Consider the following 18,465-nt stretch of genomic DNA (forward strand, 5'->3'; position numbering starts at 1 on the left):
ACATAAGTAGCCAAAAGCTCCACTACATTCAGGTGTGGTATGTTAGCAGCAGCTAATGTAGCCTCAAGCTTTTCATTATACAACAAATGTTTTGTTTATCTCTGTCAGTCAGTAATTGTGTTCTTTTTACTGTACGTGCTCCAGTTTCAGTCAGAGGGTTTCATTTGTCACTACTGTCCACACTTTAATTCTTAAAGAATTTCTTAAATTTTCAAAAGAAAACTAGCAAATATTTTGATTTTGACAAGAGCATGTAAACAAATGTAAATGTAAGAATGTAGTTTAACACTGAGTATGAGTGCATACCTTGCTGAGCACTCCTGCACAGCAATCATAGGGGACTGAGGGGAGATAGCTGTCGTGGGACAGGGAGTAGACAAGGTGGATGTCCCTGTGTCCAGCCCTGTGGAGGCAGAATATGACGAGGTCGTCGCCTCATCTACTGATGGGCTGCCCTTCAGGAAGAGCCTGCAGAGAGGAGAGAAAAAGGAAAAAAAAACATTACTTAATCAGTACTTAATAAGACATTTCTCAAGTAGTGGAACTTTAAGTAGAACTTAATCACAATGAAGGTTTTGTGCTTGTCTGTATTCTTCTTACTTACCTGAAGCAGCGTTATCGATACTGAAGAGAACATCAAGTAACAGAAATAATCAATTACACCTGTGGGGTTCTTTGCTTTTGAGACCAAAAGCACTCAAGTCTGGAGCCCACTTACAACATTTTGGTGTCGTCTAAAAAAATGATATGACTTTTAATTTAGTCATATCTCCACTTGGATGTGCTTATGCTAAAGCTAGGCTAACACAACATCCATAAAGTTCTGATGAAGGTCACCTTAGTTTCAGTGTGTTAAACGCGTAATAATTAATGACTAAGAATGTACGTGTCTCAACTCTAACTTTTGGTTGAACTTTATTTGAAACGAAGCAAGCCTTAGATCATTTAAAAAGTAACTTTACATAATTCTGGCATTTAATCAATATGGACGGAGGGGGAAAAGATGAAGGGGAGAAGAATTGAAGGTGATTTATTTCATCTTTTTTGACAATATAGTCAATAGTCAACAAGCACATAAAAACAGCATACACACATACAGCACTTGAGCATTTGCCTACCTGCCAGGTCCTCGCATGTCCCTGATCTCCACATTGAGGAACGGCAGGAATGGGTTTCCACAGAAGGGGCAGGTGGTGTTCAGGTTGGAGTCGTCTGCTGTCCAGCCGGCCATGATCTCCTCATCATACACCAGGCAGTCGCAGGTCTTACAGCGAGAACAGCTGGAGATCAGCAGCTGGAGGAAGAGGACACAGACGCAGAGACACGTTTAGCTTCTGTGGAAGATTAGTTTTGATATTTTTTATCTTGCAGTTTTACCTCCATGGCGTAGTTGTTGAAGATGCTAGTGTTGCTGGTGTACCGTGAAGAGCTGAGGTCCGACTTGTCTGGCAGAGAGAAGCCAGGCAGTCCTGCATCAGGATGAACAAACTGTCAGAATATGTGAGGGGGCAATTATATTTATTTGAATTTATTCTTTATTCTTATCAGACTACTTGTCATTTTCCATCTTGGTGTGTTAATGTTTGCCATAAAGAACAGGCCAGACTACTGAAAGCAGGTCTAAAGCATACTGTAGATAATCAAATTCTATATTCTTCTATACAAACTGCAAAGCTTTGTTTTTTCATTGACTACACTAAAGAGGAAAATACAGCGATAGCGTTTCTTGGTTGATAAGTAGAAACCCGTTGCCTAGAATCAAGCATTTATTTATACAGTGCTTTTCACATAAACACAGAGTGCTTTATGAGTCCAACACAACGCACATGAGAATGATATTAAAGAAAGAAAACAAAGCAGCACGAAACAGAAAGAAATTAAAAAATAAAAAGCAAAAAATGCACAATTTTTTAAAAAGGAAAAAGAACATTCATTTGAGTGAATCTTGTGCTGACCAGGGAGCAGAGATGTGGGTCTTCCGTAGCTCGATCCTGCAGTGGGACTGTCCAGATGGCTGCGGAGGGGGCTGCGTCTGGGACTCCTGCGAGGTCCTGGAGGGCCAACAGGGCCATTCCTCAATGGAAAGACCATTGAGTGCTCTGTGTCTCCAGAGTCCTCATCTAACAGTGAGGAGCAGTCTGGATCTCCCGCACCGAGGGAGGACACGCTCAAACGGTCACTCTGGCTGTCCTGGATGAGGAGAGCAGAGCATTTCAGTTTTTGCCAGTCTAACTTCAAACTTTCACAGCAACTGCAGATTATTTTAAATGACTTATTAGTAACTCTGACTGCCTCCAAGAAGATCAATGTAAAAATATAAACGAAACCACAGCACGAATCACTCAAATCTACAGGTACAATATTTAGTTGCTTATATGAAAGAAAACAAAAAAACAACAAACTGTGCTACTAAATTGTGCAATTTATTTAGGTTTTTCAGGGGGAAGAATTCACATGGATAATGTGAAAGTCTCAAAAACTCCAATGAGGACACACATTTCTGAAATGTCTCACAAAAGGAACACTCACACAGTTTGCACATGGCAGGAGAAGATTATGTACTGTCTTTGGGAGAGATTTTTGTTTTGTGGTGTTTCTTCTCTATTGTTTTGGAAACTTTATAATAAAGAGCAGAACACAATGACACAATTACTAATGCAGGATTTCACAGAATCCTGCTGGACGGCCACAAGATGGCAGCAGCACACAGGCTTTGGTCTCATTCATATGCTGAGTTATAGAATAGTTAATAGTTGATGTAAGTCACTGGCACAAACTTGTTACAGTGTAGAAGTACAGATTCTCTATCAATAAGACTACAGGCGTTTGCACAGTAGTTGGAGATATTTTTCACTTAAAACATACATTATTGGTTTAAAATTAGGGTGTAAATTCACATCTAATACTCTAAAACAAACAAAAATGGTAGCGTCAGCCAGACGATTTTGAGAAATCTTGAGGTTCCTGTGAATTTTCTCTAAAATATCAAAATCAAACTAAAGCCTATTTTGTATGTGGTCAGCACACCATATTTATTTTTTTCAATGAAAAGAGAGAGCAGGACTCTGTACCTTGGTGGGTGTTGTGTATGTGGCAAGGCGCGTGTACCAGCGGCTCGCTTTCTCTGCTACTCCCTTCCCAGCAGAGAACATGCTGGTCTTGAACACATCCAGTGTTGGCGTCAGGAGTGTATCTAAAGCAAAAGAGGAGGAGGAGAGTGAAGGTGACGTCAGGCTCATCCTGTCCGCCCTCTCTCTGTAGGGGCTGGGTCGAGGACTCGGGCTGGGGGTGGTGCTCAAGCTTCGAGTTGGAGGCGAAGACCACAGATGTTGGCGCGAGATGGGCTGCGAGGGCGACGGCGGCTGGAAGGTGCGGGAGCGAGACACTCCTGCAGTCCTGAGGGGGGAGCTGTGGGGGAGGCTGGCTCTGCGGGAGGAAGCAGAGAGTGAGGAATGGTGGAGGAGGACGGGGCTGGCTGGGTCCTGGAAGTCCAGACTGGGCGTGCGGCTGCTCAGCGGGCTGCCCATGTGGTTCATGTAGAGCTCAATCTCCCTGGCCAGGTGCCTCCGGGCACTAGGAGTGCTGGCCTGGTCCCCCTCCGTGTACCGTTCCTCATTTTGCTGATCAGACTCTGCTGCCAGGAGGGAGAGAGGGTCGTAGCCTGTTTCAATACCTGTGCGCTTCACAGTGCCTCTGTTTGTCATGGTGCTCACACCACCATAGCTGGCGCTACGTTCAACAGCTTTTTTATAAGGTTTTGCCCCCTTAGAGGGCTTTTCGAAATCCAAATCCTCCAGATCAAAAATGGCCTCTGTAGTGTTCCTGTCCTCATCGCTGGAGTCCTGCCGCTCCGCCTCCTCATCCACTTCCCTGTGATCACTACTCCTGGCAGCGTGTGACTTAGCAGCTACCCCCTCGAGCCCACCCAGAGCCAGGGAATGAGGCCTCCTAGCCTTAGTGAAGTTGGCACCAGCGAGGATTTTAGCATCTGCGCCCAGGTGTCCTGCGATTTTATCTGGATCAGTTTCACCCTGGCTCATGCCCAGGCCCAGGACAGTGGTGCCACTCCCACTGCTTCCCACAGTGTCACCACTCAGCCGACGGCTCTTTACACCCTGCCAGTCAAGCGCAGAGCCACTGCTGGCGCTGCCCACCACCTCCTCCAGAGTGCTCTTATGTCTCCGGAGCAAACTATTTGTCTGAATCTCACCAATCTCATCCAGGGAGGTAGTGAAGAGGAGACCTGCAACGTGGTCTGGCAGACAGGGAGAAAGAGAAAAATGGCATTTGTATCAGGAGATGGCACGAGTGAGCAAAGGAAGTGAGATCACTTGACTTGTTAATTTTCAATGTTAGAGAAAAGATCATGGCCTCAGTCCAGCTTGTGCACATGAGGAAAGACACCAACTATAACTACAGAGGAGCCTTTCAACAAGGAACACCCAAAAAATAAAGCTGTGAACTGAAACAGCTAAATAATTTCAACTGTTTGTCACAAAATAAAAGTATGAGTACGGGTAAATTGTCCAAGGCACTCCTATGTTTATATTGAGGAAATCCCAAAAAGAAAACCTTGAAATGTGAATTACAGCAGAGAGAGACAGTTAAGGTACCACATTAGAAAATCTATTAAGCTCTAAAGTCTAAGGAGCTTGGAAAGAAAAGCGTCTGGACTTCTTTGAGTTGCTTGAAGATGTTTCGCCTCTCATCCGAGAAGCTTCTTCAGTTCTAAGGGTCAAATGGTGGAGAGTCCCAGATTTAAACCCAGTGCAAGTATCCCCCCCAAAGAGGGACAAAGGACCCCCTGATGATCCTCTACCTAATAACATGAGCCAAAGTGTGAAAGCGGGTGTGGGTCACAATCAGCCAGGGTTTCGGGTGAGCTCATTGCGAAACCTGGCCCCACCCTATCATGTGATTTCCTGAGGTCAGATGGCCCAGGATGTGAGTGGGTGTTAAGGCGTCTGGGAAGGGATCTCAAAACTGGATTATAGATGGCTGACAGTTGGTGTCGTAAACCACCGCCTCTGTTCAAAGATGGTCGCTCACAGTGGACGTAAATGGCTTCTTTCACTCCTCTTTAAAACCATCTGTCCTCTCTGTCCAAAATGTGAATGTTGGCATCCTCGAAAGAGTGACCTCCTTTGTCCCTCTTTGGGGGGAAACTGGGTTTAAATCTGGGACTCTCCACCATTTGACCCTTAGAGCTGAAGAAGCTTCTCGGATGAGAGGTAAAACGTCTTCAAGCAACTTAAAGAAGTCCAGACGCTTTTCTTTCCAAGCTCCTTAGACTACGATGACTGAGAACCTTCACAGACATTAAGCTCTAAAGTTTGCAACTACCTGCGCTGGCGGAGCTCTTGGGTTTACAGGCTGAGTCATCAAATGGACAGCTGCTGCGAACAATGCCACGGGGTCTGAAGGAAGAACTCATCTCCAAGTCAAGCTGAGGGAGGCAATCTTTGCTTCCCTTGGCACTTTCTGTCTCTGACACTACAAACACGAAAAACAATTACAATTTATGCACACAGCACAAAACACACCAACATTCTTTAAAAAAAAATTAACTGCAGGACAACAAACAACTGAAAGCTTTGATGTTCATGAGAAACCAAAAGGAATGAATCATCTCTAGAGGAGACAGAAAGATCAAGGCAGAGGAAAGGGAAATCCCTCGTGGCTACAATGCTGCCAAGTTAGGTTTTTTTTTCCCACAGTTAAAGGCAAAGGAATATCAGGTGACATCAGATCAGACAGAATACTGACAGGAGCTGCAGTCGCTCTCCTTCTTGTCGTCTTTGTCAGGGGCAGAGTCCTGGCCAGCGGGGTCTCCTCTCCGCACCTCCTCTTTTGACAGGGAATTATAACCCAAGTCTGACTGATCACCTAAAAAAAAGAAGGAAAAAAAAAAGAGTACAACTTGGGTGAAAGACAAGGACAAACACAGGCAGTGAATTATCTGAATATCTAATTATCTACCTAGTAAAGCACAAAGTCACAGAAATACACATCACACACACGGAAAGTGTAAGCAGAGGGACAATTCAAGAACAAAGTTGAGGTCCAAGCCCTTTACTTCCATGTTGTATGCTAGATAACAACACTATACACTGCATTGCGCTATGGGACTAAAATCTTACATGGACAGGAATCTACTGTAGCTTTACACTGTAGGAAGAGAGATACATGAAACATCTATGAGAGAATGAACCAGTGAGCCATTTTCTTCTCTTTATCTTCTCAGTTCTGCCTGGCACATTGTTAGTGCTGGGAGAAGGCAGAAAAAACAGCTAAGCTGTACTGGATAAAGGAATCCCCCCCGAGGCACGCAGAGATCTACAGTTACCATATAAAAACAAACTGCATTTTTACAGCTGCTAATGATTCTGACTGCTACGGCTCGAGGCTCACGCTTCCATCTGTCTCTAAAAGTTTTCGGGGTCCTCAGGCAACGAGCTGATTGATTCGTTCTCCTCTTTCATCCTCCACACGAGCCTTTGTGGCAATCACCTCTAAATAAACCATGAGGCTGCACAGCTCAGCTGTGATACAGCATAGAACAACTTGCAACTGACGGCGAGTAACACAACTCCAAATCCTGGAGAGTAATAACCAGTTAGCTGCACATGGAGGTCCTTCCCACCTGCTGTGCTGTGAGCTGTGTCTCACTCTCAATCTTTATGCACACGAGGCGACGCTTCCTGCTGAGGTGCCATCTCCATGATTAAAATGATTTCCGTAATCAAAAAGAATGCATCTCTGGATAATTACTCGCCATAATTGACAAAGACAAATCACTCAGTAGTGAGAGTGAGAGTAAAACTCGTGGGAAAAATGAGCAAGGAAATAGAAGTGGACTTTGATGTGCTGGATGGAGCAATGACACAGTGGAGGAAAGAAAGAGGAGAGGAAGTCACAGGGAGGAGAGCAAGAAACAGTAACACGTAACAGTGACAATGACAATGATGAGCAAAATAAAAAATGTTGCAGAGCAGCTAAGATAGATAACACAGACAAACGCAACCAGAATCAGACAAGGCTGACTGAGAGAGAGAGGGTTTACCTGGGTGGAGGGTGGCTTCTCTGAGCTCAAAGCCCCCACCGTGTGAGTGCGCCACCGGGGCCCTGGTGCCCAAGCTGCCGCCCCTACAGCCGACTGCATGCGAGGGCAACACAGGCAGGGCCAGAGTGAAGGCAGGTTAGGGACAGAGCAGAGCAGAAACCACAGCCGCAAAAACCAGGCGGCGATCATGGATGCACAAAAGGATTAACAGGAGGAAAAACAGGAAGCGGAGGAAGGGAGGTGTAAATCGAAGAGGGAAATGAGGAGTAAGTGAGTTGGTGAGTGGATCGAATGAGGAGGGAGGATGAAAGGGTGACAAAAAGAAAAGAAAAAGATGTTGAATAAGATGGCTGCTATTGAAAGATGGAGTCACGCAGCAACCATCTGAAGTGTACCTGTGCTAGATCTATCATCAGTGGGGTCTACTTTGATGGAGTCGGCGGCGTAGGGGCCCTGCTCGACCAGGTTAGTGTCGGCAGAGCTATCCAGGCTGCCGTGACTCACAGCGTCCAGGTCGCTGCCATCTGCCCAAAAACAACAAAGCGTTAAAGGAGGCTGGTGGCGTTTAAGCTCAACAAGACACAGCCGCTCTATTTTTACCTCTTTTTACATCAATTACACCAGTTTGGATTGCATAGAAAATTCATTATTTTGTGGGTGGAAAGAAAAACGTGTTTTCATTTCATGAAAATTAACTCATAAATATTTTAAATGAAAATTAATGATTACTTAAAATCACACTGGAGTATCTTTGCAGGCGTACAGATGCCCATTTTGAGCAACCATCACCCCTGTATTGGCACAGCTAGATGAGTGTGTGGAAAAATCTGCCTCTGTAGGTTCATTTATATTCTCAAATGTCCAAATGACTTTTTTCTTTGAAACAGGATTTTTGTTAAAAGACATTAAGTTTTGTTGATGTAGTAAACAGATTTCATACAGCACGAGCACCACGGCCTCCACAGAACAGCACAAACTGACTGACCAAAGAATAAAGAAGACCTCGATGCACAACTGAGTGAGATGATGTCAGAGTCTCTAATTTGTCAGACAGACACCACACAGGTCCTCAATTGGAAGCCTCACTACCCATAGGAGCCAGACCATGACGTTTCAGGAAATGTTCTTTCTCTCTTCCATGAAAAAGTCTTCATTTCTCTCACTCCAGCAACTCTGACTTAGTTCAAAGCAAAATATTTTTTTTTGAAAAGCATTTTGGGACTAGATTAAAAACAAAGCTGATGACGTGAATACGTAATGCTTCTTTGATCAGCACGAAGTCAGCACTGCACTAACATTGTCAATCTGCCTTTTATTACATAAAATGTAACACATCAGGTAACATAGCGTGCCACTGATAACACAGGAGTCATGGTTTATGAAAATGAGCCTCTGCATGTTTTTATGTATATTTATATCAGATTTTTTAATTGATTTTCTGTCTAACTTATGGCTCAGTCACACTAGAGTAAAAACAGGACAGAAACCTCCTCATGACTAGAAAAAAATCCATGGCTGCCTGGTGAGCTTCACTGAGTTTCTTTCATTGATTCATTCCAAGTAGTAGCAGCTACCCGCAGGGTGTCCAGAGGTTGAGCATGCAAGACCCTCAACATCTGGGTGACCCTTTATGAGTGCAAGGTGATTGCACAGGTTGCCTGGTGGGAGGCAACCTGTCTCCAAACAATCTGCAATCAGTCTCAGGCAGACTGGCAAAGTTTTGCAAATAACTGCTGTTGAGTTTGTAAAAACTGACAGATTACCAACATGTTGCAGTCTGGTTAGCTTCATATATAAAAGCAAGGTTGCTGATCACTCGATCATTTTGCAATAAAAATGCTGTCCTGCAGCAACTAGAGGAATTTCTCTTTCAAATCTGTGAGGTTCTGGTTGAACTCTGAATGTAAGTACTTCATTGGAATTTCTTTTAGGGGTGGGTTTGTTTCTGTCTGCGGGTCCACGCTTTGTGTTTTCGCCCTTTATGCGCTGATTCTAAAGCTGTTAGTTTGATGTCTCTCCAAACAATATTGACCGAACCAGCAGCAAAAGAAGATCTAAACTACGCTTCACATAAACATCGTCATGTTTGATGTTTGTCGTTCTTACTTTTACTGTTTTGCTTCGACCACGATGCACAGCTCTCTCTCACTCTCTCTCTGTATCAAGAACAGTTTCCCGTCTAAAAATCTGTTTTCTTCATTATTTGCTTGCTTGTTACGCACAAGTCTACCGTTGTTTACAGCTCTGTCGGCCGAGGTTTTTTTTTTCGTTTTATATACTTCCGAAAAGAAAACCTAATTTCTGCCGTTCAATACTGAACAAATTTAAACTTTTTAAAATTATGCAAAACGCTTAGCCGTGTCGCTAATAAAACCGCTGTAACTTCAGAGGTAATGTTCATGTGTTGATTAATGGTTTTCTTTCGTTTTTTGATGTACTGCAGAATATTTTTATAAAATCCCAGGCCAGGAAAACCTTCATGTTTTTCTGTGTTTTATCTTCAGCTACTTTGACACAAAGGCATCTGCTGTGATGCTCACACCTTTGATAAAGTCTTGCGTGTGTCAGCTTCCTTTTTATAGATACAAAAATATGTAAATGTACTGATCTGAATTATAATATTTCTGACTGTCAAAATTTCCCAGATTCAAATAGAATTGAATCGAATCGAATCGAATTAAATCGAATCGTGGATCAAATCGCTTGGGGACCCTGTGAATTGGAATTGAATCGATTCTAGAAATCAGTGACGATACCCAGCCCTAATTTCTTTGTATGTAGACGGCAACAGATTTTTTTCACAAACAGACTGCATATAACTGCCAATTCACTCACATGTCCTATTCCCATTTTCATGCTTGAACGCATGACATTTCTTTGAGGTTGGCAACTGCACACGAGTAGTTACAGACACGGGCCCTTTGAAGAAAATCCAATTATATAAAACAGTGGTTGTAACAATTCACTTGGGTTATACAATTTGCCCAAATTTCCTAAACTGTAAATTTATTAGCAGGATAATATCTAGTAATTTTGTGTTAATTATAAGGAAGACAGGCTCAGCTGTTGCACATAAAATTGATTCATTCTAATTAGCTATTAGCGTAGACTAAAGAGTTGTTTGACAGTGCACATGTAATGGAAATTTGTTGTGTACTATAAATAAGATATAGTGCAATTGTGGCTTGTGTGCTTCTTGTGCAAGGATGAGTGTGTGCTTGTTAAATGGGAACACACAGGAACCTTTGGCTCTTTCAGACTGAATCAGCACTGAACTGTGGAGAAGAACACAATGCACCCGTTGCTAACAGGCAGTATCTTAAAAAAGCAGGGATTAGCAGGCTGGGGATTAGCATGCAGTGAGTGTGCAGGTGTTCACTGGCATGCAGGGGAGTTCAATCGCATGCTGAGATAGCTGTGTTTTAGAGTTTCACCTTTCAACTGTAATATAGGTGCAAATTTAATTTTAGGAATGGTGGACAGGTAGAATTTGTTTTCAGAGCTTGACATTCATGGATGGGCAAGTCTGATAGAAAAATGTGAGGGAAGTTTGCTTGGGCTTACAGAAGGTCCAACTGAACTTACGGTCAGATGTTTTGCATGTACTGCTGATGTTTTTATTATTATGAGAAGAAAAATCAGTAGTGCTCCTTTTCTTCTCGGCTCATTGCAGCGGCATGTGAGTATTACACATCATTAGTTTTAGTTGCAGTCCTCTTTAATGTACTGCACCTGAGCTACTAATTAACCATCAAGCCTGGAAAGCAACATCAGCAGTGCATTTTTCCTGGAGTTTGGTTGTGTGTTCATGTTTGTCATTGAAATCATAAGTAGATTTAAGCAGGAAAAAATGCTAACGAGACAGTCTGTGGCTCTTGTGCTGCAAGCTGCATGCTCAGTGTGTCATCTGCTCTGCCTGCAATGCTACACTTACTGCTTTATTGCCAAATTTGATTAGTTACATCCAGATCTTGTGGAGTAACAGTATTCCAAGACTGAATGCAAATCACCAGGGGACGTGTCAGGTCAAGGACTCTGACTCTCTTCATTAAAGATGACAGACTAATAAGAGAAAAAGGGACATTTCTTTTCTCAGGAATACAGACTGTTACTGATCACAGTTACCTGACAGAGGGCTCTGGGTGAGGGGTGCGTGTCGTCGTAGTGCCCGTTTGAACTGCGCCACGCCCAGTATGACATTTCTTAGCTTCATCCACAGGAAGTATCCTCCTCTGGTGCTGGAGGGCCATGTGCTCTCCAGTACCGCCTGGGCAAGGAGCAGGACAAAGAAAATGAGGACGGATGTGAGGATAGGATGACATCAGGAGGGGAAACAGATTCCTATCATATCATGAAAAGAAAAATGTTTGCTGCCAAATTAATTCAAAAATAAAATATTTTCATATTCTTCTCCTAAATGAGCGTGACAAGTCTGACGAGCGTCCGACTTGATTCAATTTATTTCGACTGAATATTTTGAAGTGACTGAACTGAAATAGGACCGATCTCTGTTCCATATAAACCCATCTTGAATGAATATTTCATCAAAGGCATTAACTGCACTGGTATTAGATCTACAGTCACACTCAAGATCAGAAGAGCAGAATTGCAGCTGTTGGTGACCAAGTCACGTTCAACAGGCTGATTGGGGGGGGGGGGGGGGCTCCCTGGAAAAATAACAATAATAATAAAGAAAAGTGATACGCAGCCGAACAGAACTGGGTTTATCACACCGTCGTTTTTTGTATGCAGGTTCAGAAGATTTCATTAAATAAGGTCGCACTACTGAGCTGTCAGCAGTGACAAGAGGGCTAGAGAAGAACCACATTTTGTATTCAAGGAAGAACTACTTTTTAGGCTGAACTGAATGGCATCGATGATGATATCCTGAGCAACATGAAAAAAAAAGCTTGACATTTTGTGAATTGTGCTTCGTGAGGGTAGTTGGAAGAATATGACCCTCATATTGCTCCAGTAAATGTGAAGCTACAGGCAGCAGACCGTTTAGTTGGGCTTAGTTTAAAAGAAACAGAAGAGCAAGTGGAAATGATACCCCATTTCTGCCAAGGGCTAAAAGAAAATCCCTCTGCTAACATCTCTGGAACTCATTAATTAAAACACTGCAGCTGTTTGTAAAGTTCATCACCTGCTGGTTCTAGTTTCATACTGACAGTTGAACTGGCTGAAAACAATATCCCATTTTACATAATTAAAAGATAAATGAGATTTAGTTTTAAATGAGATTGACTGACTTCTTACTCTGATATAACAGTCTGACTATGAACCCAGTCCAGCCTCGTGTAGTGCAAAGACAGATCCATATGAAAGAGCACTGATGACAGAGAACAGTTGGTATGGTTTGTCTAACCCACCGAGGCCAAAAATCTGCAAACATTAAAACCTGTTCAGTTTGCTGCTGTGATGTCAAAGCTCTTCTCACTGATCATGCAATGTCGCATTTATGCTGAATGAAAATCCTTTATTTATTCTTTGACATGTGACATACAGTGGGGCAAAAAAGTATTTAGTCAGCCACCGATTGTGCAAGTTCCCCCACTTAAAATGATGACAGAGGTCAGTAATTTGCACCAGAGGTACACTTCAACTGTGAGAGACAGAATGTGAAAAAAAAATCCATGAATCCACATGGTAGGATTTGTAAAGAATTTATTCGTAAATTAGGGTGAAAAATAAGTATTTGGTCACCTCAAACAAGGAAAATCTCTGGCTCTCACAGACCTGTAACGTCTTCTGTAAGAAGCTTTTCTGTCCCCCACTCGTTACCTGTATGAATGGCACCTGTTTGAACTCATCATCTGTATAAAAGACACCTGTCCACAGCCTCAAACAGTCAGACTCCAAACTCCACCATGGCCAAGACCAAAGAGCTTTCGAAGGACACCAGGAAAAGTATTGTAGACCTGCACCAGACTGGGAAGAGTGAATCTACAATAGGCAAGCAGCTTGGTGTGAAAAAATCAACTGTGGGAGCAATCATCAGAAAATGGAAGACGTACAAGACCACTGATAATCTCCCTCGATCTGGGGCTCCACGCAAGATCTCATCCCGTGGGGTCAAAATGATCATGAGAACGGTGAGCAAAGATCCCAGAACCACACGGGGGGACCTGGTGAATGACCTGCAGAGAGCTGGGACCAAAGTAACAAAGGTCACCATCAGTAACACACTACAACGGCAGGGAATCAAATCCCGCAGTGCCAGACGTGTTCCGCTGCTGAAGCCAGTGCATGTCCAGGCCCGTCTGAAGTTTGCCAGAGAGCACATGGATGATACAGCAGAGGATTGGGAGAATGTCATGTGGTCAGATGAAACCAAAGTAGAACTTTTTGGTATAAACTCAACTCGTCGTGTTTGGAGGAAGAAGAATACTGAGTTGCATCCCAAGAACACCATACCTACTGTGAAGCATGGGGGTGGAAACATCATGCTATGGGGCTGTTTTTCTGCCAAGGGGACAGGACGACTGATCTGTGTTAAGGACAGAATGAATGGGGCCATGTATCGTGAGATTGTGAGCCAAAACCTCCTTCCATCAGTGAGAACTTTGAAGATGAAACGAGGCTGGGTCTTCCAACATGACAATGATCCAAAACACACCGCCCGGGCAACAAAGGAGTGGCTCCGTAAGAAGCATTTGAAAGTCCTGGAGTGGCCTAGCCAGTCTCCAGACCTCAACCCCATAGAAAATCTGTGGCGGGAGTTGAAAGTCCGTGTTGCTCGGCGACAGCCCCAAAACATCACTGCTCTCGAGAAGATCTGCATGGAGGAATGGGCCAAAATACCAGCTACTGTGTGTGCAAACCTGGTAAAGACCTATAGTAAACGTTTGACCTCTGTTATTGCCAACAAAGGTTATGTTACAAAGTATTGAGTTGTATTTTTGTTATTGACCAAATACTTATTTTCCACCCAGATTTACGAATAAATTCTTTACAAATCCTACCATGTGGATTCATGGATTTTTTTTTTTCACATTCTGTCTCTCACAGTTGAAGTGTACCTCTGGTGCAAATTACTGACCTCTGTCATCATTTTAGGTGGGGGAACTTGCACAATCGGTGGCTGACTAAATACTTTTTTGCCCCACTGTAGGTACAGATCATTGCATGCTCCCCTGCCCTGGGCAACTTCAAGTATTTCATTTATTTAAATTAAATGTATTTATTTTTTTATTTTCAGTTTAGTTTTCTATAGCTATGGATCACCTCAGGTTCTGCTGTTTTTTTACTTTTTTATATGGAACTATATGAATTTAATAGGGAATGAAGGGCAGAGTTAATATTTAAGCATGCTTATGCAGATTTCTCATTCCCATACTTGGACTTCAAACACCTACAGAAGCATAAAAGAGGAAGAAAACCCACCTGTAACTGTGAACACAAAGCTTGTGCCAGAGTACAACTCTGCCACCTCCTGCCTCCAGGCCATCTATTTCTAAGGGAAAATATGATCCTCTCAGGTGTCAAAACACTACCCTTAGTAACCTTTACTGCAGCCTTGCCTCTTGACAGTCTGCTCCCACATCAGCCAATTTACTTTTATGCTCCCTGGTTCAGCAGACCAGGGGCAGGTTACAGTGATAACAGGGATGTGGTTCATCCTGACACCTGCGGGTGATCGCACACCGTGTCACACAACCTTGGGGGTAAGCCGCAAATGTCAGCGATGTTTTCTTTTATCTGAATCTGAGTGTCTGTTTGCCATTGTAGCCATTGCTACAATGAAGTGCCTCTGCTTTGTGAGTGCCACCAAGAGACAGATGATTTTTACTGACTGTGCAATGAGCACAGCAGTGTGATTATCTGAATGCAATTATTTATGCGACTGCTTGTGAATCATGAATAAACAATCAACAAGGTTGCAATCAGTATGCCTTATTATCATCCAAATTCCTAAGCTATGTTTATCCAGAAGATCAAATTTGAGAAACTGCATTCAATCTGGGGCTTCAGAGGTCACTCAGAGGTCATTTCCTCTCTGCATCTTAATCTTTGCTTTTATTTATTCCTTCAGTCATATTAAATATGACATTTACTAAAACAAATACTTTTTTCATAATGTGGCCGGTAACCTGATTGATTTCTACAGTAACCAATTCTCCAGACTTTTATTACTCTGCCTCAGTCTGCACATTTATCCATCACTGCTGACAAAAAACAAGTTTCTTATTTGACAGTCGCTCTATAAATTGCCAGTTGGCTGTCATTGGTGTGTCCATGCACTAGTTAAAGTTGCAGTAAAATCAGCAGATTATTTATAATGTGCGAACAAAACAGATGGCAAGCTCAGGGGAGCAGGGAGGACAGCAACAGTGTTTGCATGTCCCAGCATTCACGTGGATCCGTTAGACAACGCAGAGCAGTTGATATCAGTGAGAGTCATAGCCTATCCATTTTTAAAACAACAAAGTGTAAATTTGTTGATAGATTAATTTCACACAAGTTCTGCCTTCATTATCATCAGCAGTACCACTGTACCTTGTTATAGTAACCATACGTTATGGCGTTGGGGTGGACTCCAGCCTTCTTCATCTCAAAGAGGACCCTCACTGCCAGGACAGGCTGCCCATACTGTCCACACAGCTGCATCAGAACCCGGTAGCAGACCTGCATGTGGATTGTTTGGGCAGAAATACTACAGACTGAAAAACAGACTGTGCAAGTGTGTTTGGACATCTTGAATCAAAAGACTGTAAACAAAATCTGCCACTGTTTTTAAACTGGATGTGATGAGTGAGGAGTGGACGACTGTGTAACTGAGGCTGGCAACTTTGTAATCACACAATCGAGCAATCAAGGATATCTTTTTTTTTATACTAATGGTAAATAAATGGTAAATGGCCTGTATGTGTATAGCGCTTTTCTAGTCCGTAAGGACCCCAAAGCGCTTTACACAACCAGTCATCCACCCATTCACATACACATTCACACACTGGTGATGACAAGCTACATTGTAGCCACAGCCACCCTGGGGCGCACTGACAGAGGCCATGAGTACCATCACATGAAAAATTAACTTCATGCCGTATTCCACATGATCTAAAACTAGCAAATGAGTCTATAAACTCATCAGAAAAGTGTAGACTTTTCTTTCCTTCCCGACAGTTAGAGAAAATACATGTTAATAATAATAATGATGTACACTTTTATTGATCCCCGTGGGGAAATTCTTCTCTGCATTTGACCCATTCACTCAGTGAAGCAGTGGGCAGCCACCAGTGCAGCGCCCGGGGAGCAGCGTGTAGGGATGGTACCTTGCTCAAGGGTACCTCAGGGTAGCCGTTCAGGGGATTCGAACCCCTGACCTTCCGATCATGGGGCAACCGCTCTACCTACTGAGCTATCCCATGTTTACGGCACTTCTGTACTGGCTTCACTATTTAGATCTGGAGGCTTTGTCAAAGTTTCATACACAGTCTATGATCAACAGTTAGCAGGTAATTTGGGGCAACAGCTGATGTACCTCATCAGGGGGCTGTAGCTTCTTCGCCTGCATCTTCCTGAGGACGTCGTAGGCTGTGCGAAGCGCTCGCACCTTGGAGTGGCACACCTTCACGTATGCTGGCAGGCAGATGAACCACAGGCCGTAGCAGTGACGCAGCAGGCACTTGGACCACAGCTGAGGAATGGATGAGTACTTTTTAGCAATCTTCTGGGCTGATTTGATCTCCTGTGGATGAAAAATAGAAGCAGAAATTATGCATAATTCGGTCTCGGGGACATGTCGAATTCACACAGGAGATAATGGCAAATGAAAATTACCTACGCTACTGTCTCATGTCAGAAAAAGCTGCAAGGAAACCATGTCAACAAGACAAAAACTTCTACTTGCATCTTTTTTAAATCTGTGGATTGCTTGAAGATGTTCAGTACTGTGTGCTTAATTATCAAGTATCAACTTTAAATACTGACTCTACAAAAGGAAATGTTTTTTGATGGTCTTACTTGCTATCAGCCTTGTAAAATTTTGGAGATTCTTGGAGCATGTTTGGACGTGTAGGTAAAGCAGCATGTATTTTTGCCTTATTTATAAGCATAAATAAATCAGTATGAAAATCCAAATGAACCCATAAATTGCAGTGTTACAAAAAACATGTTTCTGTTGTGCTGACCTGCTTGGTGCGTCTAAACATGGGGGCAGGGCTGGTGGGACAGCTGTGCCTGGCAGCGAGGCGGGAGGAGGGCGTCTGCAGACCCTCCACGGGGTCAAACAGATCTAAACTCAACACTGGGAAACCATCATACCTAATGAAAAACACACATTCACACATTAGTGAAAGAGGGCACACAGTTATTTACATGCATACAAAGTGGGTTGGCATCCATCAGGCTGGAGCCTAAACACCCTGTGGGGAATGGTTGCTTCCAAGGTTAGAGTGACATCAATACAAAACCTTTTTTGTAATTGTCTACAAAGAGAGCTAATAAAAAAATGTGGAAAACTGCTGGTCATTATGGATTATGATTGGGACATAACTTAAGTGCTTCTGAAAAAAAATAATAAATTATTCAGAATGAGGCATGACTGCAGAATACAAATATTCAGCTCCACACGGTCCAGCAGCAGAGTTCAGTCTTGGTCCTCACTTTGACAGCTCAACTCCTGCTGGTCCTCAGTCAGCTATTGAAAAGAAAGAACTAACCAAATTGAAACTTAATCTATTGTTCAGATTTTTCCCTGCTGTTAGCTGTGAGAATTTCCAGTTCATCTCAAGGAAGGACATCTAGTAGGAGGATTGTACTCAGCAGCATATTTGTATGTCTTTCCAAATTTAAAACAAATATTACTCGTCATTTGTGCACAACATTCGACTTTGTTATTCAAAAATGTCATGCAAACAAAAACATGCAGACATCACAGAATGAAACTAGAACAAAATACTATATACACCATGTGCACAATTATTAGGCAAGTGAAAGATTCATTTTACTATGGAACAAATCCAGTCCTCTCAGTCAAGCCAAATTGTTAATAAACCTAAAAACCTGAATGTTTAACAAAGGAAATGTTACACACTCTTTTGTTTAAAACCCAAATTTTCCCGTCGTACTTGTTTATTTTCATTTTGTACAGGAAAGATAACACATTTAATTAGCAAAGATAACATAGGCAGTCAGCCTATGGATGAAAGATGACTGCCATCAGCCTTTCATCCATAATCTGTCAATTTTTTTGTGCAGCAGCAGCCACAACCTGCCAAATGCTTAAAGAGGTATACTGTCTTCCCTGTTTGTAAATCTTAAGCTTCAGAAGGGCTAACAAGGAAGAGGGCTGTGTCATTATTATCATCTTTGAGACCTTTACTGGGTAGCCAAGCACTGGAGTACTTGTTTTCATGCAGTTCAATGCACCATCATATGTACTCAACAGTCTTATTAAA

General features: G+C 42.8%; 1 protein-coding gene across 7 annotated transcripts in view; it reads right to left on the reverse strand.

The window, feature by feature from the left end:
* The window catches only part of LOC113012359 (C-myc promoter-binding protein-like), an 86,055-nt gene that overhangs the window by 11,428 nt on the left and 56,162 nt on the right, over positions 1 to 18,465 (reverse strand). For 5 of the 7 annotated variants that reach the window (XM_026153187.2, XM_080302616.1, XM_026152774.2 and 2 more), the window contains 13 exons: positions 17,197 to 17,329; positions 16,548 to 16,754; positions 15,563 to 15,691; positions 11,189 to 11,330; positions 7,459 to 7,587; positions 7,064 to 7,156; positions 5,767 to 5,886; positions 5,344 to 5,493; positions 3,072 to 4,255; positions 1,956 to 2,190; positions 1,378 to 1,469; positions 1,119 to 1,294; positions 307 to 468 (listed from right to left, as the gene is read on the reverse strand). In XM_026153187.2, the coding sequence (XP_026008972.1) occupies positions 307 to 468; positions 1,119 to 1,294; positions 1,378 to 1,469; positions 1,956 to 2,190; positions 3,072 to 4,255; positions 5,344 to 5,493; positions 5,767 to 5,886; positions 7,064 to 7,156; positions 7,459 to 7,587; positions 11,189 to 11,330; positions 15,563 to 15,691; positions 16,548 to 16,754; positions 17,197 to 17,329 (2,952 nt within the window). The remainder of the gene's footprint in view (positions 1 to 306; positions 469 to 1,118; positions 1,295 to 1,377; positions 1,470 to 1,955; positions 2,191 to 3,071; positions 4,256 to 5,343; positions 5,494 to 5,766; positions 5,887 to 7,063; positions 7,157 to 7,458; positions 7,588 to 11,188; positions 11,331 to 15,562; positions 15,692 to 16,547; positions 16,755 to 17,196; positions 17,330 to 18,465) is intronic. The other 2 variants (XM_026153266.2, XM_080302676.1) reach the window with 1 other exon arrangement.

The sequence above is a fragment of the Astatotilapia calliptera genome, chromosome 1 (genome assembly GCF_964374335.1).
Source record: "Astatotilapia calliptera chromosome 1, fAstCal68.1, whole genome shotgun sequence".
In the NCBI taxonomy this organism is placed as follows: Eukaryota; Metazoa; Chordata; class Actinopteri; order Cichliformes; family Cichlidae; genus Astatotilapia; species Astatotilapia calliptera.